We start from the raw sequence: 14104 nt of genomic DNA on the forward strand, positions 1-14104 counted from the left end.
ATGGCTGGGTCAGTGCTCAGTTGACAGGTGTGAGGCACTGCCTCTTGGTGAGAGGAGGGAAGCTTAGAGGTGCCAGCTCTGCCCAGTTATGAGAGATGTAGTCTAGAAACTGCCACAAAGGGGCAGGATTTACTTATTTTTCATATACTAAGCAATGTAGTTTAAAAAGAAATAAATAAAAAACCAGAAAATCGTCGTTGCTAAACACTGCTGTGGGTACCTGAAGGATGCATTTCCATCACTGAGCTCTGGGGTTTGCTAATGAGTGAGAATTATTATACCGGTTGCCAGATAGTTTTGGCTCTGGCATCTCCCCAAGCTTTTAAGATGACATGCTGTCAGCAGCAGCTTATCTGCCTAATAAGAAGGTTAATTGAACAGACTTGGTTTTATGTTATCATAGTATTTTTGTATTTTAGAAGGATGGGAGTAGGACTTAGGACCAAGAAAAACAAAGAATATGCAAGCTAGGAAACCTCCTCCAATTTTTTTCTTCCAGCTTATTCTTTGACCTGGGGAAGAGATGCACTGCTGCTTGCCAGACAATTTTATACAGTAACATTAAAGAAGAAAATAAAAGCCTTTAATTCCAAGAAAAACAACCAAATAAAAGCCAATGAAAATTAAATCATCTTGCACAACTCTAGCGCTATGCCTGATACGGTGGTGTTTCTGAATTTTGCTTCAGGTACCGGTTTGAATGTACAAATAGTGCTCAGTCCTGGGAACGTGTGAGTAGGAGAGACGTGCTGTCTTCTCTCTCCCTGAAGAGGTTTTGTCCCAGCTTGTGTTCCCCCTTCCCCTTGCAAAACTTCGGCTGGGAATGTTTATATAGATGCTGTTTGTGCCAGAACGAGGAAGGTTGCTTTCTAGAACAAACCTTCCCCATTTGTGGAGCAGAATTTGGAGCTTACACATAACTGAGATGCACTCTTTGTGGCTGGGAGTGTGCGTTCAATTAACTATTTTTAGGCTTCTATAAATACGCACAATGGCTCTTGATGATTTGCTGTGGTTTAGGGTTTTGCCACTGGTCTTAAGAGTAATTTTTTATTCTCATTAAGACATTATGTCGTTTTCCCACATTCCTAGTGATTCAGATCACGCTTTCTTGGCTGAGTGGGATTCAGTACATGCCTGACTTAACTGCAGAAAGGAGAGGGAGCAATTGATGCTTCTGGGCACTGAAGTGTACATTTTATACAACCTTCATAAAAATAAAGACAATTATATACCTTTACCTGACGACAGATTAAGGGTATATATTCCTTACAGATGAAAGGGCAGAAAAATTACTGTGATTCATGCCTTATAATGTCTGACACTGATGATCTGTGACCTGTATTATAATAGTAGTTGTCCTTTGAGGCCTGCAAAAGATCTATGAGCATTCATTCCTCTGCTACCTTAATGAAAGTGGAATACTGTTACCTTCACAGATTTGGGCTCTAAGCTCTTCACTGATGTCCTCCATAGCTGTAAAATCCTCAGCATAAAAGAGATGTTTGTATGACGGCTCAGAAGCAATTTCCAGCAGTTCTTCCTCAATTGCTTTCCCTATTCCAACGGCATAGATAATTATACCTAGATTTAAAAGAAATTGCACATAATTATTACATGAGCAGTTTTAAGTCCTTGTTCCTCCATGGAAGGAAAACATGAGCATTTTTTTTGCTGAAGAACCCTAGGCCTTAAAATGCCATAAAATACACTTTTTCCAACTATTTAACATTTAACGTAAGCATCTCCTTACTTTTCCTCATGAATCTGCCTACCGCTGCACTTAAGCCAGGTAAGTAAAACATCTACCAGAAGCCGATTCAGTTTAATGAATGGACCAGTCATGCTGAGGTCTGTTGCTTTTTAAAGACTTGGAGATATCAGTGATAAAGCATTTAAGGCCAATTTCATATTCAGCATTACTACATTGCCTATGCTGCAATTACACAGGGGATGGATTTGGCTTGGAGTGTTACAAATATCAGTGTAAGCAGTCCGGAGCTGAGGTTTCATTCAGCAAGTAAGCAAGGTTGGCTTGTATTTCTTTCCTTCTTCAGTCCTGTAAATCCGCCAAGTACTTTCCCAGATCTCACTAGTTAACTTATAAATCTTTCCTTTTATTTTTAATATTTAACCTCCCCCACTTTGTTTATATTTCCTTGTAACAGCACCCTTGTTATCACATGCTCTTCTCAGATCCTTGGACATTTTTCCCTTTTCTGCTTGCAGAGAGTTAGCAGCCCTGACAATCGCAATATTAATCACGTATCAAGTTATGACTGATATATCAAGTCAATGAAATAAGAACAGCATCTTCTAAAATCTACCTATTTACTTAGTGTTGTGGGCCATCAGCCACAGTTCTTAAAGCAGTTTCTTATAACTTAGGGAATATTTTGCAAGAAGGAAGGGATCTTTTATTCTCTTGAAAAGTTTGGATTTTTTCCAATTGCCTGCTAAATAGCTCAAAAGTTTCTGATGCCTGGTACAGTTGTCCTAAAGGATGGATTTCTGCCTACATACTTTCTAAATTAAAAATCACAATTTTTCAATGATACGTCAGCATATCACTTGATAAGGCACATAGAAACAGAGAGACAGCACTACAGCTATATCCTTCGGTAAAGAGGACCCATCTTCTTTCCGGAACACCATCATCACTACAAAATTGGTTACAAATACAGAATATATGTAAAAATGTATAACCGATTATTACTATATTTCTCTGGAAGTCAAGGGTTAGGCTTGTGCCGGCCACTAAACGAATTACGGTTTCTCTCTATTAACTCCTCTCCTTTCCAAAACCAAAAGCAAAAGGGAGTAAGGCAAAGAGATTTATGGATTAGAAAAGAAAATTAAAACAGCTTTAATAAAACAATAACAGTACTAACAAGGAAATAACAAAAATAATGGAATATACACAAAGCCAATACCGAACACAGCTAGCCCCCCCGTCCCCCCACAGCAATCCCCACTGATGCTGCAGAGCAGGCAGCACTGGGTAGTCCCAGGCTCAGCAGCAGAGGGGAACGAGATACGGGAGCTGGATTCAGGAACTCGGGATCAGGCTCAAGGGCTGAAGATCAGACAGAGCCCTCCTCAGACATCAGCCATTGAAGAAGAGGGCTTAACCCCCCTGATCCCCCAACTTTATACTGAATATGACATATATGGAATGGAATACTTCTGTTGGTCTGGTTTAGGTCACCTGTCTTGTGCGAAACCTCCCTGGAGGTGTAACCTTTTTACTTCCTTGTGGCCCCTTTTACCTCTCTGTAGCCCCTTTTACCTCCCAGCACCCTCAACATAATACACAAGATTTACTAATGAACTTCGTTACCACAGGAGCAAGTATAAGCAAGAGCCTTCCTGCATAAAAATCCCTGATAGTAACTATTAACATGCGGCGTTATTATCACTTCTAGTAGCAGACATTGTCTGCAAAAACATGCTGTTAGCTTCAGAAAGCGCTGTTTCTTAGAAGAGTAAGATCACTGAACAGAATTCCTTCTGTTTAGCTCAGACCAAAACACAGAAGGATAGATTTCTGCATTTTGAAGAGATGAGTTGGGTTCTTTTAAATAGTTTTCTTAGAATTTTTGATAAAGTTCCCAGTGTTTCCAAATCTCTCTATCAAATGCCTGCCCGTAGTGGATATGTTCAGGGCATGCCGGGTGGGTAGTACCACTACCTGTGGGTGGCACAGACCCCACTGGTGAGACACTCATCGTGGGTACATGCCTTGTAGCAAAGGTTCCTGTGAACACCAAAGACGCGATGTTCTGTTACAGCTGTCATCATACCACTAGCCTCACTGCTATGGCAAACACTCTCTTTGTTGGAGACTAGAATAGTTTATTTGTAGAATATTAGAATTAATTGTGGGATTGCTTAAAATTACCATGAATTGCAATTTGTTTTGTCTCATGAGTGACATTGTTTAGCAGCAGCCAGATTTACTGAAGCCTTAGGCTTACTGAAGCCTTGTGGACTTTTACCTAAGTACTGATTAGCTCAGGCTAAAGAAAGGCCCAGAAACCAATGCTAATTGGGAAAGATAAGATCAACAGAAACTGCACCCTCGAGATAAAGAAAAGAATGCCCACCTGGAGAGCAAGAAAGGATCCAGAGAGGAACAAGATGACCCCAGACCCAAATACTACTATTGGGCAGAACCATTGCAGGAGGGGAGGTGAACTTGGGTCTAATTGCCTGGGGAATTTCTGTGTCTGGGGTCCCTCTTGGAGGGTCTCAGCTCAAGCTGAAATAAACTGACTCTGTGGCAGAACCTGGGGTCTGAACTCTTCTTTACAGCTGGGGGCTAGGACTGGATCCAGCTGCACCTAGACTCCTCGCTGTGAGGAAGTTTAGAAAGCAAGGGGGTCCAGTCTGAACCTCACGACTCAGCAGGAGGGTCTTTGCAGACTATTCTATAATAGTCTTGATTAGCACATACTACAGTACATCTATACCACTACCACATCTTATTTCGAGCCATATTTGCCTTGTAGAATGAGTCAGAAACATCTCTGCTTACCGTGTCGCTTTGCTCTAGCAGCCCACTCAGAGACTTCATCCTGGGCTCGTCCGTCCGTAAACACAATGGAGATTCGAGGGACATTTGCTGAAAATGGTCTTGCTCCTTCCGTTTCTGTGAAGCTTCTCTCAAACATTTGCTTCAGAGCCAGTCCTGTCATGGAACCTCGCCCCATGTATTTCATTTGTGATACAGCTTTCTTCATGTCTTTGGCTGAGCTGAACTGCTTTAACGTAAACTCTGTGCGAACCTCAGTGGAATACTGAAGCAAACCAACTCGAGCAGCTTTGGGGGAAATCTCAAGTGTATCCAAGATTCCTGAGACAAATTGTTTTACAATTTCAAAATTATCCTCTCCGAGACTTTTTGATCCATCAATCACAAACACCAGGTCAAGTGGGCCTTCAGTGCATCCTGTGAAATAAGCAACAGTGTTCACATCAGGAAAAAACTGAAAAAATTATGAAAAAACAAAGCTGCAAAAGGGACCTAGGTACTCAGGGACTTATTATAAGTTGAGAGATCATCTAGCATACCTTGTTCCTGGCTCATCCGACTTTGCCAGTGTGTCTAAAGATGCTGTGTACGTTCTATATCAAAAGCTAAAAGTGTTCATACGACTGAGAGTTTAATAAAAACACAATCACAGTGAATACTCACTGAGACGTGCTGCTTTGAAGAATACTACAACTCTTAAAAATACAGCAACAACCAGCAAATTTTAAGAATTACTTCGACGTGAAGAGAACTGTGTAACTGAAGAACATAGCTAGGCTACAGAGACAGAGTTGTCATTCCAGTATGCTAACTTTACATTTGTGTAGATGACCAGTGCTGAAAGACATGGAAAGGAATCACTGAAGCTGCATTTATCTTGCAGAAGTAGCAAAAAGGTAAAGGTTGTACAAAGAAATGAGTCAGTGAAGCCACGCTTGTGTACTAGGTGAAAAGCTAGGAGTCAGCGTGGCAGGGAATGGTGAGGCAAAAACCAAAGAGCTTGGGGAAGGCTGATAGAGGAGAGAAGCGTTAGGTAGCTTGCCCTAGAGCTTAGGATGAGGTTCCAGCCTGGGGACAAAATTCAGACACGGCATGTATGTTTACAGCACAAACATAAACCTCTAGTGGCAGAAAAGCAGCAAAAAAGTTATAGGTGAGGGAGTGAATGCTAGAAATGTGCCTAGCTGCTAAACATGGACGAGAATTGTTTATACGTTTCTTTTTTTTGCCCGTACATCTCTTAACAATTTTGTAGTTAGAAGGCTTATGTATTGCTGAAATTAACCTTTTCTGGCTTGCCTATTAAAGCTCAGTTTGTCAGGAGACTGACAAATTTGGAGCTCACATATGTTTTGGCAACTGCACCCACAAATTGAAGCAGTTTGCAGGCACTGTATCTCCCTGACAAGGTTAGGGAATTTAGGGACTGGAAAATGTCTTTGAAGCTGCCAACTGATTCTCCCAGGTGTTTTTTTATTCCAGAAAGCAATTGCCTCCAGCAGGCATAGGCTCGTATGCTTTTGGCTGCGGAGATGCTCAGCTCCTATTTGATCAGTGTAGCTTCCAAAGAGAATTAGTCATACTAAGGAATGTAAGTTTTGCATCTTAGTCTGAAACAAATGAAATTTGACCTCCGCTCATCTCTGATGTTTGTACATTGAGAATGCTGTAAGCACTATACAAGAGAGAACCATGCAGCAGAAATCACTTTGATTGCAGAAATTACTGAAGATATCTGTTACCAAGTCAGTGCAGGAATTTTCAGCTTTAAAACTTGGACTTTTCTTCTTAGACAATAGCTCTACTTTAAAACTGATGTTCAAGAATTTCTTTCTGCAATCTTCTGAGAAAAAGATGTGTCACACATAATAAGGCAATGGGAATGCCATGAGTATGACTATCAGAACCATCTCAATATCACTCTTTAAGTCAAGGCAGGGCAGCAGTTCGTGGTGAATGGTTTTAGTTAGGTCTGAGATCCATCATGAACATGTTACCGTTTTTTTGGCAATGATTGTCTCCCCAGCTAAGCATCTACTTTTGCAAAATAAATGTTTTTGCTGAGTCCCACTGGAAGAATTTCTGCTCCAAGTATTAAGGAGTGATAAGTTAAATGAATGTCATTAAGCACATCATGTTGGAAGATAAGCAAATAGAATTAGTGGCATTTTAAAATGGAGTATACAAAGGTAAAAGCTCCACAGTATATGAATGTGATTAAAGTGCATGTTCCTTGATAATAAGATTTTGCTTTGGCTTTTTTCCTGATGTTTGGAAAGAATTATTATTGTACTTGATGCTATGCCAAAACAACTGTTTCAATTTGCTAATTTTTATTACGAGAACATCAAGTTAATTGTTCAAGACATTTTCCATCACACTTCACATATTATAATATTTTTGAAGCAAGATATTTTTTCAAGTGAGGCATTTGAAGTGAGGTCAAGTAATTTTAGAAATCAAAGAAATTTTCTAAATAAAAAGTACTTACTTCTGCATGTTTTCTGATCCTCTTTCAATACATATCCCTCCTGGCATTTACAGATGTATGAATCATCATTATTGACACAAATATGTTCACATCCATGGGCAACTGACTTGCAGACATCTTTACCTAGGAAAAATTGAAATATTCACATGTATTCTATTTAACATATTTATAAATTCAAAGACTCCAAACATGATATATGAAGAATGTCTGGCAAAGGAGTATAACATCTTTGTTTACGTTGCAATGCCAGAGAAAAGTGGCTGACAGACACACTGAGTTACTTACTTCGACATGTTTTCCCATCTTGTCGCAGGACAAAACCCTCACGGCACTGACAGCTGTATGAACTGTTATTGTTAATGCACACATGTTCGCAGCCATGGTCAATGGATTTACACAGGTCTTTATCTGAGAATTGTTAAGAGAATTTCCTCATTAGACCATTTCTCAAATGCAAAAGTGGCATGAACAAGCTTTGAGTGAAATTAAGTCTGTTATTTCCTTTATGACTGAAAAAAACATATTCCCCATAAAAGTTTCAGCTACTCACCCCTGCATGTTTTCCTGTCTCGCCTCAGTATAAATCCCTCGTGACACTGACATGTATATGAATCGCTAGTTGGAACACAGACATGTTCACAACCATGGTTGACTGTTTTGCAGATATTTTTACCTTGGAATAATGAAAAGTATATTTAGCACAGTTTCCTAGGTAAATACCTTTCACAAAATGTAAAAATTATGGCAATAATCTTCCACGAAGGAGCTCAGTTCCTGAAGCTGCTTCTATATTAAAGATACAAATAACACAATACTGTTGCATAATGTGTTTCATTTACAAACCAGGAAGTACCAAACAAAGATTAAACAACTTACTCCTGCAAGTTTTTCCATCTTCCCTCAGTATGAAATCCTCATGACACTTGCAGACAAAGGAATCATCAGTATTAACACAAATTTGTTCACAGCCATGGTCAACTGAGTTGCAAACATCTTTATCTAATAAGAATGGATGGAGTCTGTGAGTGAGGTTCATCAGGGTGAGATAGTATCTTTTATTAACCAGCCCAAATAGCTGGAAATCACAAACACACACACACACATGCAAATACTCACAGCCACACTTAAAAGCCTCAAATAAAAACATACTTTTATAGCTCAGACTACTCACATCTACATGTCTTTCCATCTTCTTTCAGTATGAATTTTTCATGACACTCGCAGGTGTAGGAATCTTCAGTATTCACACAAATTTGTTCACATCCGTGGTTGACTGAATTGCAAACATCCTTGTCTACAAACAGAAGAGTTGGTAGTCAACATACATCAGCAGAGGCCTTGATTATATGTGCAATTCATCAAATTATGTTCTCATGCTACTTACTTCTGCAGGTTTTCCCATCTTCTCTCAGTAGGAACCCATCATGGCATTTGCAGATATACGAATCATCAGTATTAATACAAACATGTTCACAGCCGTGGTTGACTGATTTGCAAAGATCTTTATCTGAAAACAGATGACAGCTCTTGCTGGTTAATGCATTTCTACACAAGCATGAACTGCAGATAAGAAGTATGCTGATAAATATTTGACTACTTACTTTTGCATGTCTTTCCATCTTCTCTTAGCAGGAATCCTTCCTGACACTTACAAACAAATGAATCACCAGCATTAACACAAGCATGTTCACAGCCATGGCTGACTGATTTGCAAATATCCTTGCCTGGGAATAGTTAGATAATATTTAAGGTGGTTGCCTAGTAAAACTTTTTTTTTTTAATAAATGCAAAGACTGTGAGGGTAATCCCATGAGCAAAGAAAGATAAAAGCCTGCAAACTGAAAGCAAATCTCTGGCTAGTTAAATGATAGGTAGCTTAGTTGACGGAGACCATGACTTTTTTACCATGAGAGCAGAAAGAACTGCACGGTTTGCATGGCCTCCCATTGACAAGAAAACATTTTAGGATTAATCTGACTAGATTAAGGAGGAAGACTTTACACTAAGAGCAGGAAGAGTTAAAGGAAGGAAAAATCTAGCACAGTCATTTAGCACAAATTCATGCTAGTAAAAACAAAATGAAGCAAAACACCACAGGGCATGAAGCAAAATAGATCTTTAACATCCTTACATCAGTGCCAGGAGTCTGCATAAACAAACCCCAGAAAAATAGGAACTACTCATTTAGGAGGATAAATAAAATCTAACTGGTATTACTGAAAATAATGGGAGTATTTGCACCACTGCAGTGTTAAAACCAGTTGGCTGAAACCTTTTCAAGAAGAATGAAGAGGAGAAAGTACAGAAGGAAGTGGAGCCATCTCTCATGATACCCTGTTTTTTCTTCACTGCAACAGGAAAGAAAACATTCATAGAATCATAGAATGTCTTAGGTTGAAAGGGACCTTAGAGGTCATCTAATCCAACCGCCCTGCCATGGGCAGGGTTGCCCTGAAGTAGACCAGGTTGCTCAAGGCCTCATCCAACCTGGCCTTGAACATCTCCAGGGAGGGGGCAGCCACAACCTCTCTGGGCAATCTGTTCCAGAGTCTTGCCACCCTCGTACTGAAGAATTTCGTCCTAAGATCCAATCTAAACCTATTCTCCTTCCATTTAAATCCATTTTCCCTTATCCTATCGCTGGACACTTGTAAAAAGTCCCTCTCCAGGGACTTCCCAACTCATAATACAGAACTACTTTTACACAGAAAGTAAACTGCACTGATAGTCAAGTTCAGACTCTACAGCAAAATATTTAGGTTTAATGTATAAGGAAGAAAACCTTGCATTTTTACAAGAACTTCAATCTGAGCCAAATTACCTTGAAGTTTCATGCTGCCAATACAAAAATTCCAAAAATTACCACAGAGGAAAATCTTCTCACTCGACAAGCATTACATGTAAGACACAGCAATCTAAACCAGATCCCATTGTAGCAGATAAAGAAGAAATCATCATGTAAGCAAAAATTAGCATCTGCTTATACACAGCTGTGTGCAACTCAGACACATCTGGTGTTTATAAACAGAATCAAATACTAACGAGCAGCAGACACCGCTATTACTTCAAAAGGATGTTTTACATAGCTGAAAGCAAATATGAGCCAGTGTATTTTGGGAAGGGAGGGAAATAATAATAATAAAAAGAATTAAAAAGTGAATGATTGCACTATTCATAGAATCATAGAATGGCCTAAGCTGGAAGGGACCTTAGAGATCATTTAATCCAAACTCCCTGTCGTGGGCAGGGACGCCACCTCTCGACTAGTTCAGGCAACGCGTGGGGACTGAGTGGGAATTGAACCCGCGACCTTAAGTGTTATCAGCACCACGCTCAACTGACTGAGCTAACTGCCCCCCTCCCCCCGCCAAAAGTAGTCCCATAATCTAAAAAGAATGCCAGAGTAGTTAAGAAGCGACCTCATTTAGAAAGTGAAATTGGAAACAGCTATAAGATTTGAGTAATGACTGAAAGTAAAGGAACATTCACAGTATTTACTGAACATGAAAATATTATGTATTTGAAAACACTGAAATAACAAGGACAAGGGAGTGCAACAAAATAAAAGATAGTATGAGTTAAGTTATTTAAAGACTATTGGGAACAAAAAGTGTTCTAATAATGTATTGTTGATTATTAGAGAGAAATAGTAAAATTGACAACCTGAATTCAGAAATGTTAAAAATATTTAGTATATGCAGATCGGAACTTATGAAATAGGCTACTGATAATATTGTTGGACTGAAGTTTCATCAGCTGAGAAGCAGGTCACACAGCACCTACTGAACACACACATTTTTAAATCAGTAACTCCAAATAACTTGCAGCGAGGAGTTGTAAAAGCGTGGGTTGAAGGACACCTTGGATGCTTAGTGTTACTTTTCAGTAACTCCTAGAACTCTGAGGAAGTCTCAGAACACTAAGCAGTCTCCATCACCAGTGTGTACATGCCCTCCCAAAAAATACTACTGTTCCAGTGTCTGAAAAGGATGAGTAGGTCATTGCAAGCCTGTCAGCTTAGAATAATGAAATAGATAATGTGGAACTTGATTCAGAGTAAATTCAAAGAAAGATAATATCAATCAACTCGGTGTTATGTAATAATAGATCCTGGAAAACTAGATAAATGTAATTTTTAATTGATCATGAGGCTGCTTCATAAAGCTCATGCTGTTCATACAATGGAGCATTCAGTGAGGCAGCAGTCTTATTTATTTTAAGAAAACAGCCAAAAGAAGCAACATTATATGGATTAACACTGCCTAGAGAGGTTCTTCAGAATAAATTGTAAATGGGGGAACATCAAGCAGCTTTCTTTCTAAGAATCTGCTATGGCTTCACATTTTTATAAACAACCCCAAAGAAAATGCAAAATAGTCACCGACAATGTTTGTAGGCTACTCCAGTTTTGAGAGAATGGCAAATAAAAATAGAGGAGTTGCTGATACAAGGAGACAGCCGTGTTTGTATAACCTAGGTAACAGCATATCATCTGCATTTCCAAACAGCCATAACTAAGCTTATCCATTTAGAAACAAAGAATAAAGGCTGTGCTTACAAGATGTAGGACATCTGTGTGACTGACAGTCTTAAACAACTGATGAGCACAGTAGATAATTAACTGAATGCAACTGCTAGCAGAATATTTTGGTCACAGATTCATGCTATCTTTGGTCATAAAGAAAAGATAGGTAGATTTTAATAAGAACTAGGTGAGTTACAGTTCTACCCTAGACCCTGCTCTGTCTCCCATTGGAAGACTTTGTACCACTGTGGTGCTCTCACAAGGATGCTGATAAATAGCAGAGACTTTAGAGGAGCGAAAAAAGACTTACGAAAAGATTAGAAAAGGAGTTTCATCTTGTTTATCATTTACAAAAGAACATGTTAAGCGGTTAACTAAGGAACAAGTTAACATAATCTAGAAATGACGTTCAAATTTAAAAGCTACATTCAAAGCTTGAAATTGGCTGCTTTTCTGAAATGTATTTTTAGTTCAAACAATATTTCACAGAAGTCTTATGATCTATAGAGAATAATATTCCATTCTGGTCATTATGAATATAAGGAAAATGATATTTATTGTTTTGTTTGTAAGCTACTTACTTCGGCATGTTTTCCCATCTTGCCTTAGTACAAATCCATCCTGGCACTGGCAAGTGTATGAATCATCATTACTAACACAAAGATGTTCACAGCCATGACTGACTGATTTGCAGATGTCCTTATCTAGGAATAATTTAGATTGTATTTACTACAGTTTATGAATGAGAACATTTCCAGAACTTTAAAGACTAAAAGTAATAAGCTTCTATTAAATAAAGAATTTATCCTCCTTTTTGTCAGGCAAAATGCCCCCTGAGAAGACCTACCTCTACCACAGTATGTTTCTTCTAGACCTCTGAGTGTAAAAAATACAGTAAAATAAAATAACTTACTTTTACACGTTTTCTTGTCTTCCCTCAACACAAAACCCTCATAGCACTGGCAAATGTATGAACTATCAGTATTGACACAAACATGCTCACAGCCGTGGTCAACAGAATTGCAAACATCTTTATCTGGAAAAAGGATAAGGTTGTTGGTATTTAAAACACGTCTACAAATGCACAGATTATATGAGAAATCTTCTACTAAAGGATACTTACTTCTACATGTTTTTTCATCTTCTCTTAATGCAAACCCCTCATAACACTGGCAGATGTATGACTCATCAGTATTAACACAAACATGTTCACAGCCATGGTCAACTGAGCTGCAAATGTCTTTATCTGAGAAAAGGTGATGATACTTGGTTAAAGCACACCTACAACAGCTGTGTCATACAGGGAAAAGTAATAGCTTTTATCACCACTACTGATATCATCGGAAGAAATGGGCAAGAACGCAGGCGGCAAACATTTCTAACTCTTGCACCTGAAAAGCTGTCTTCTTTTTTGTCTCCAGTCTGGCTATTAAAACACATAATTTCTGTCCACAGTCTCTTACAAGCTTTTGGCAGGTATAACAATACTACTCCTATATCATAACAGTACACTGGTGTTGTTGCATTTGTGAGAACACTTACACAGATCTACATACTGTAGATACAAGTCTGAGTAATTGCCAGAGTACTTACTTCTGCATGTTTTCCCATCTTCTCTCAGCAGAAAACCATCATGACACTTGCAAACATATGAGTTGTCTTCATCAACACAAATATGCTCACAGCCATGGTTGACTGATTTGCAGATGTCCTGTCCTGGGAATGATTCGTGTAAGTTTTGAATAAAAACATGTTAAAAAAACGTAGCTATCAAAAGGAAAGGTAGGGTTTGGTTTTGGTTGTTGGTTTGTTTTTTTTTTCTGGTAACAAGTGAAAAAACCCTTTATTTCCTGTCCTATGCACACACAAAAATGGTCAATAGATACTGGGCACTCACTTCTGCACGTCTTGCCGTCTTCTCTCAATACAAATCCCTCGCGACACTTGCAGATGTAGGAACTGTCAGCATTAACACAAATGTGCTCACAGCCATGGCTGACTGATTTGCAGACATTTTTACCTGGGTTTAATTCAATAGATAAAAAATTGTTTTAGTTAATGGCAAGATGCTCAAAGTCTTACAATTCCCAGCTACTGAATGTTCTTAGCCTTGCTAGTATACTGGATTCAATTCTGCAAATCATCTTTTTTTTGTTGTAACAAAAAAGTACATCTTTGTCCTGATAATATCTTACTATTAAGGAAAAGTGCACTCCGGTCGTTCTAGAGTTTGTAGATTTCACGTGCCCCTAGCATGCAGAGTATTGACCTCTAGGAATTTCCAAAGGCACCTAAATCCCACATCCACCAGAAAGTAATCTTCCTGGTGCAAAACATGTTTCTAGCATCATCTTTTATCTTCAGCAATGAGCCTGATGAAACCAGAAACAGTCATGCTTTTTTCCCCTGTGCTTAAATTCAGAAGGTTTTTGTCATTTTTCTGTAAATCAGGATTACAAGTTTGGTGTATGTAGTAGAATCTTGCTTTCATTTTCTTTCCCATACACCTTAATTTCCTGCAAGGCCATGGGAAGGGGAGGGGAGGCCATGGGGA

The 14104-nt window shown here is 38.9% G+C and overlaps 1 protein-coding gene across 1 annotated transcript; it reads right to left on the reverse strand.

The window, feature by feature from the left end:
- Positions 1-1431: 1431 nt before the first annotated feature.
- LOC104268903 (matrilin-2-like) lies at positions 1432-13570 on the reverse strand (the record flags this gene model as incomplete). The annotated part of the gene is made up of 12 exons (XM_009876051.1): positions 1432-1584; positions 4538-4951; positions 7026-7148; positions 7311-7433; positions 7576-7698; positions 7902-8024; positions 8197-8319; positions 8410-8532; positions 12132-12254; positions 12464-12586; positions 12674-12796; positions 13448-13570. Coding segments are annotated over 12 exons (1797 nt in total), but the record flags the coding sequence as incomplete, so codon positions are not given.
- Between the last annotated feature and the right edge of the window lie 534 nt (positions 13571-14104).

This window comes from Apaloderma vittatum, unplaced genomic scaffold, assembly GCF_000703405.1.
Source record: "Apaloderma vittatum isolate BGI_N311 unplaced genomic scaffold, ASM70340v1 scaffold23559, whole genome shotgun sequence".
Lineage (NCBI taxonomy): Eukaryota > Metazoa > Chordata > Aves > Trogoniformes > Trogonidae > Apaloderma > Apaloderma vittatum.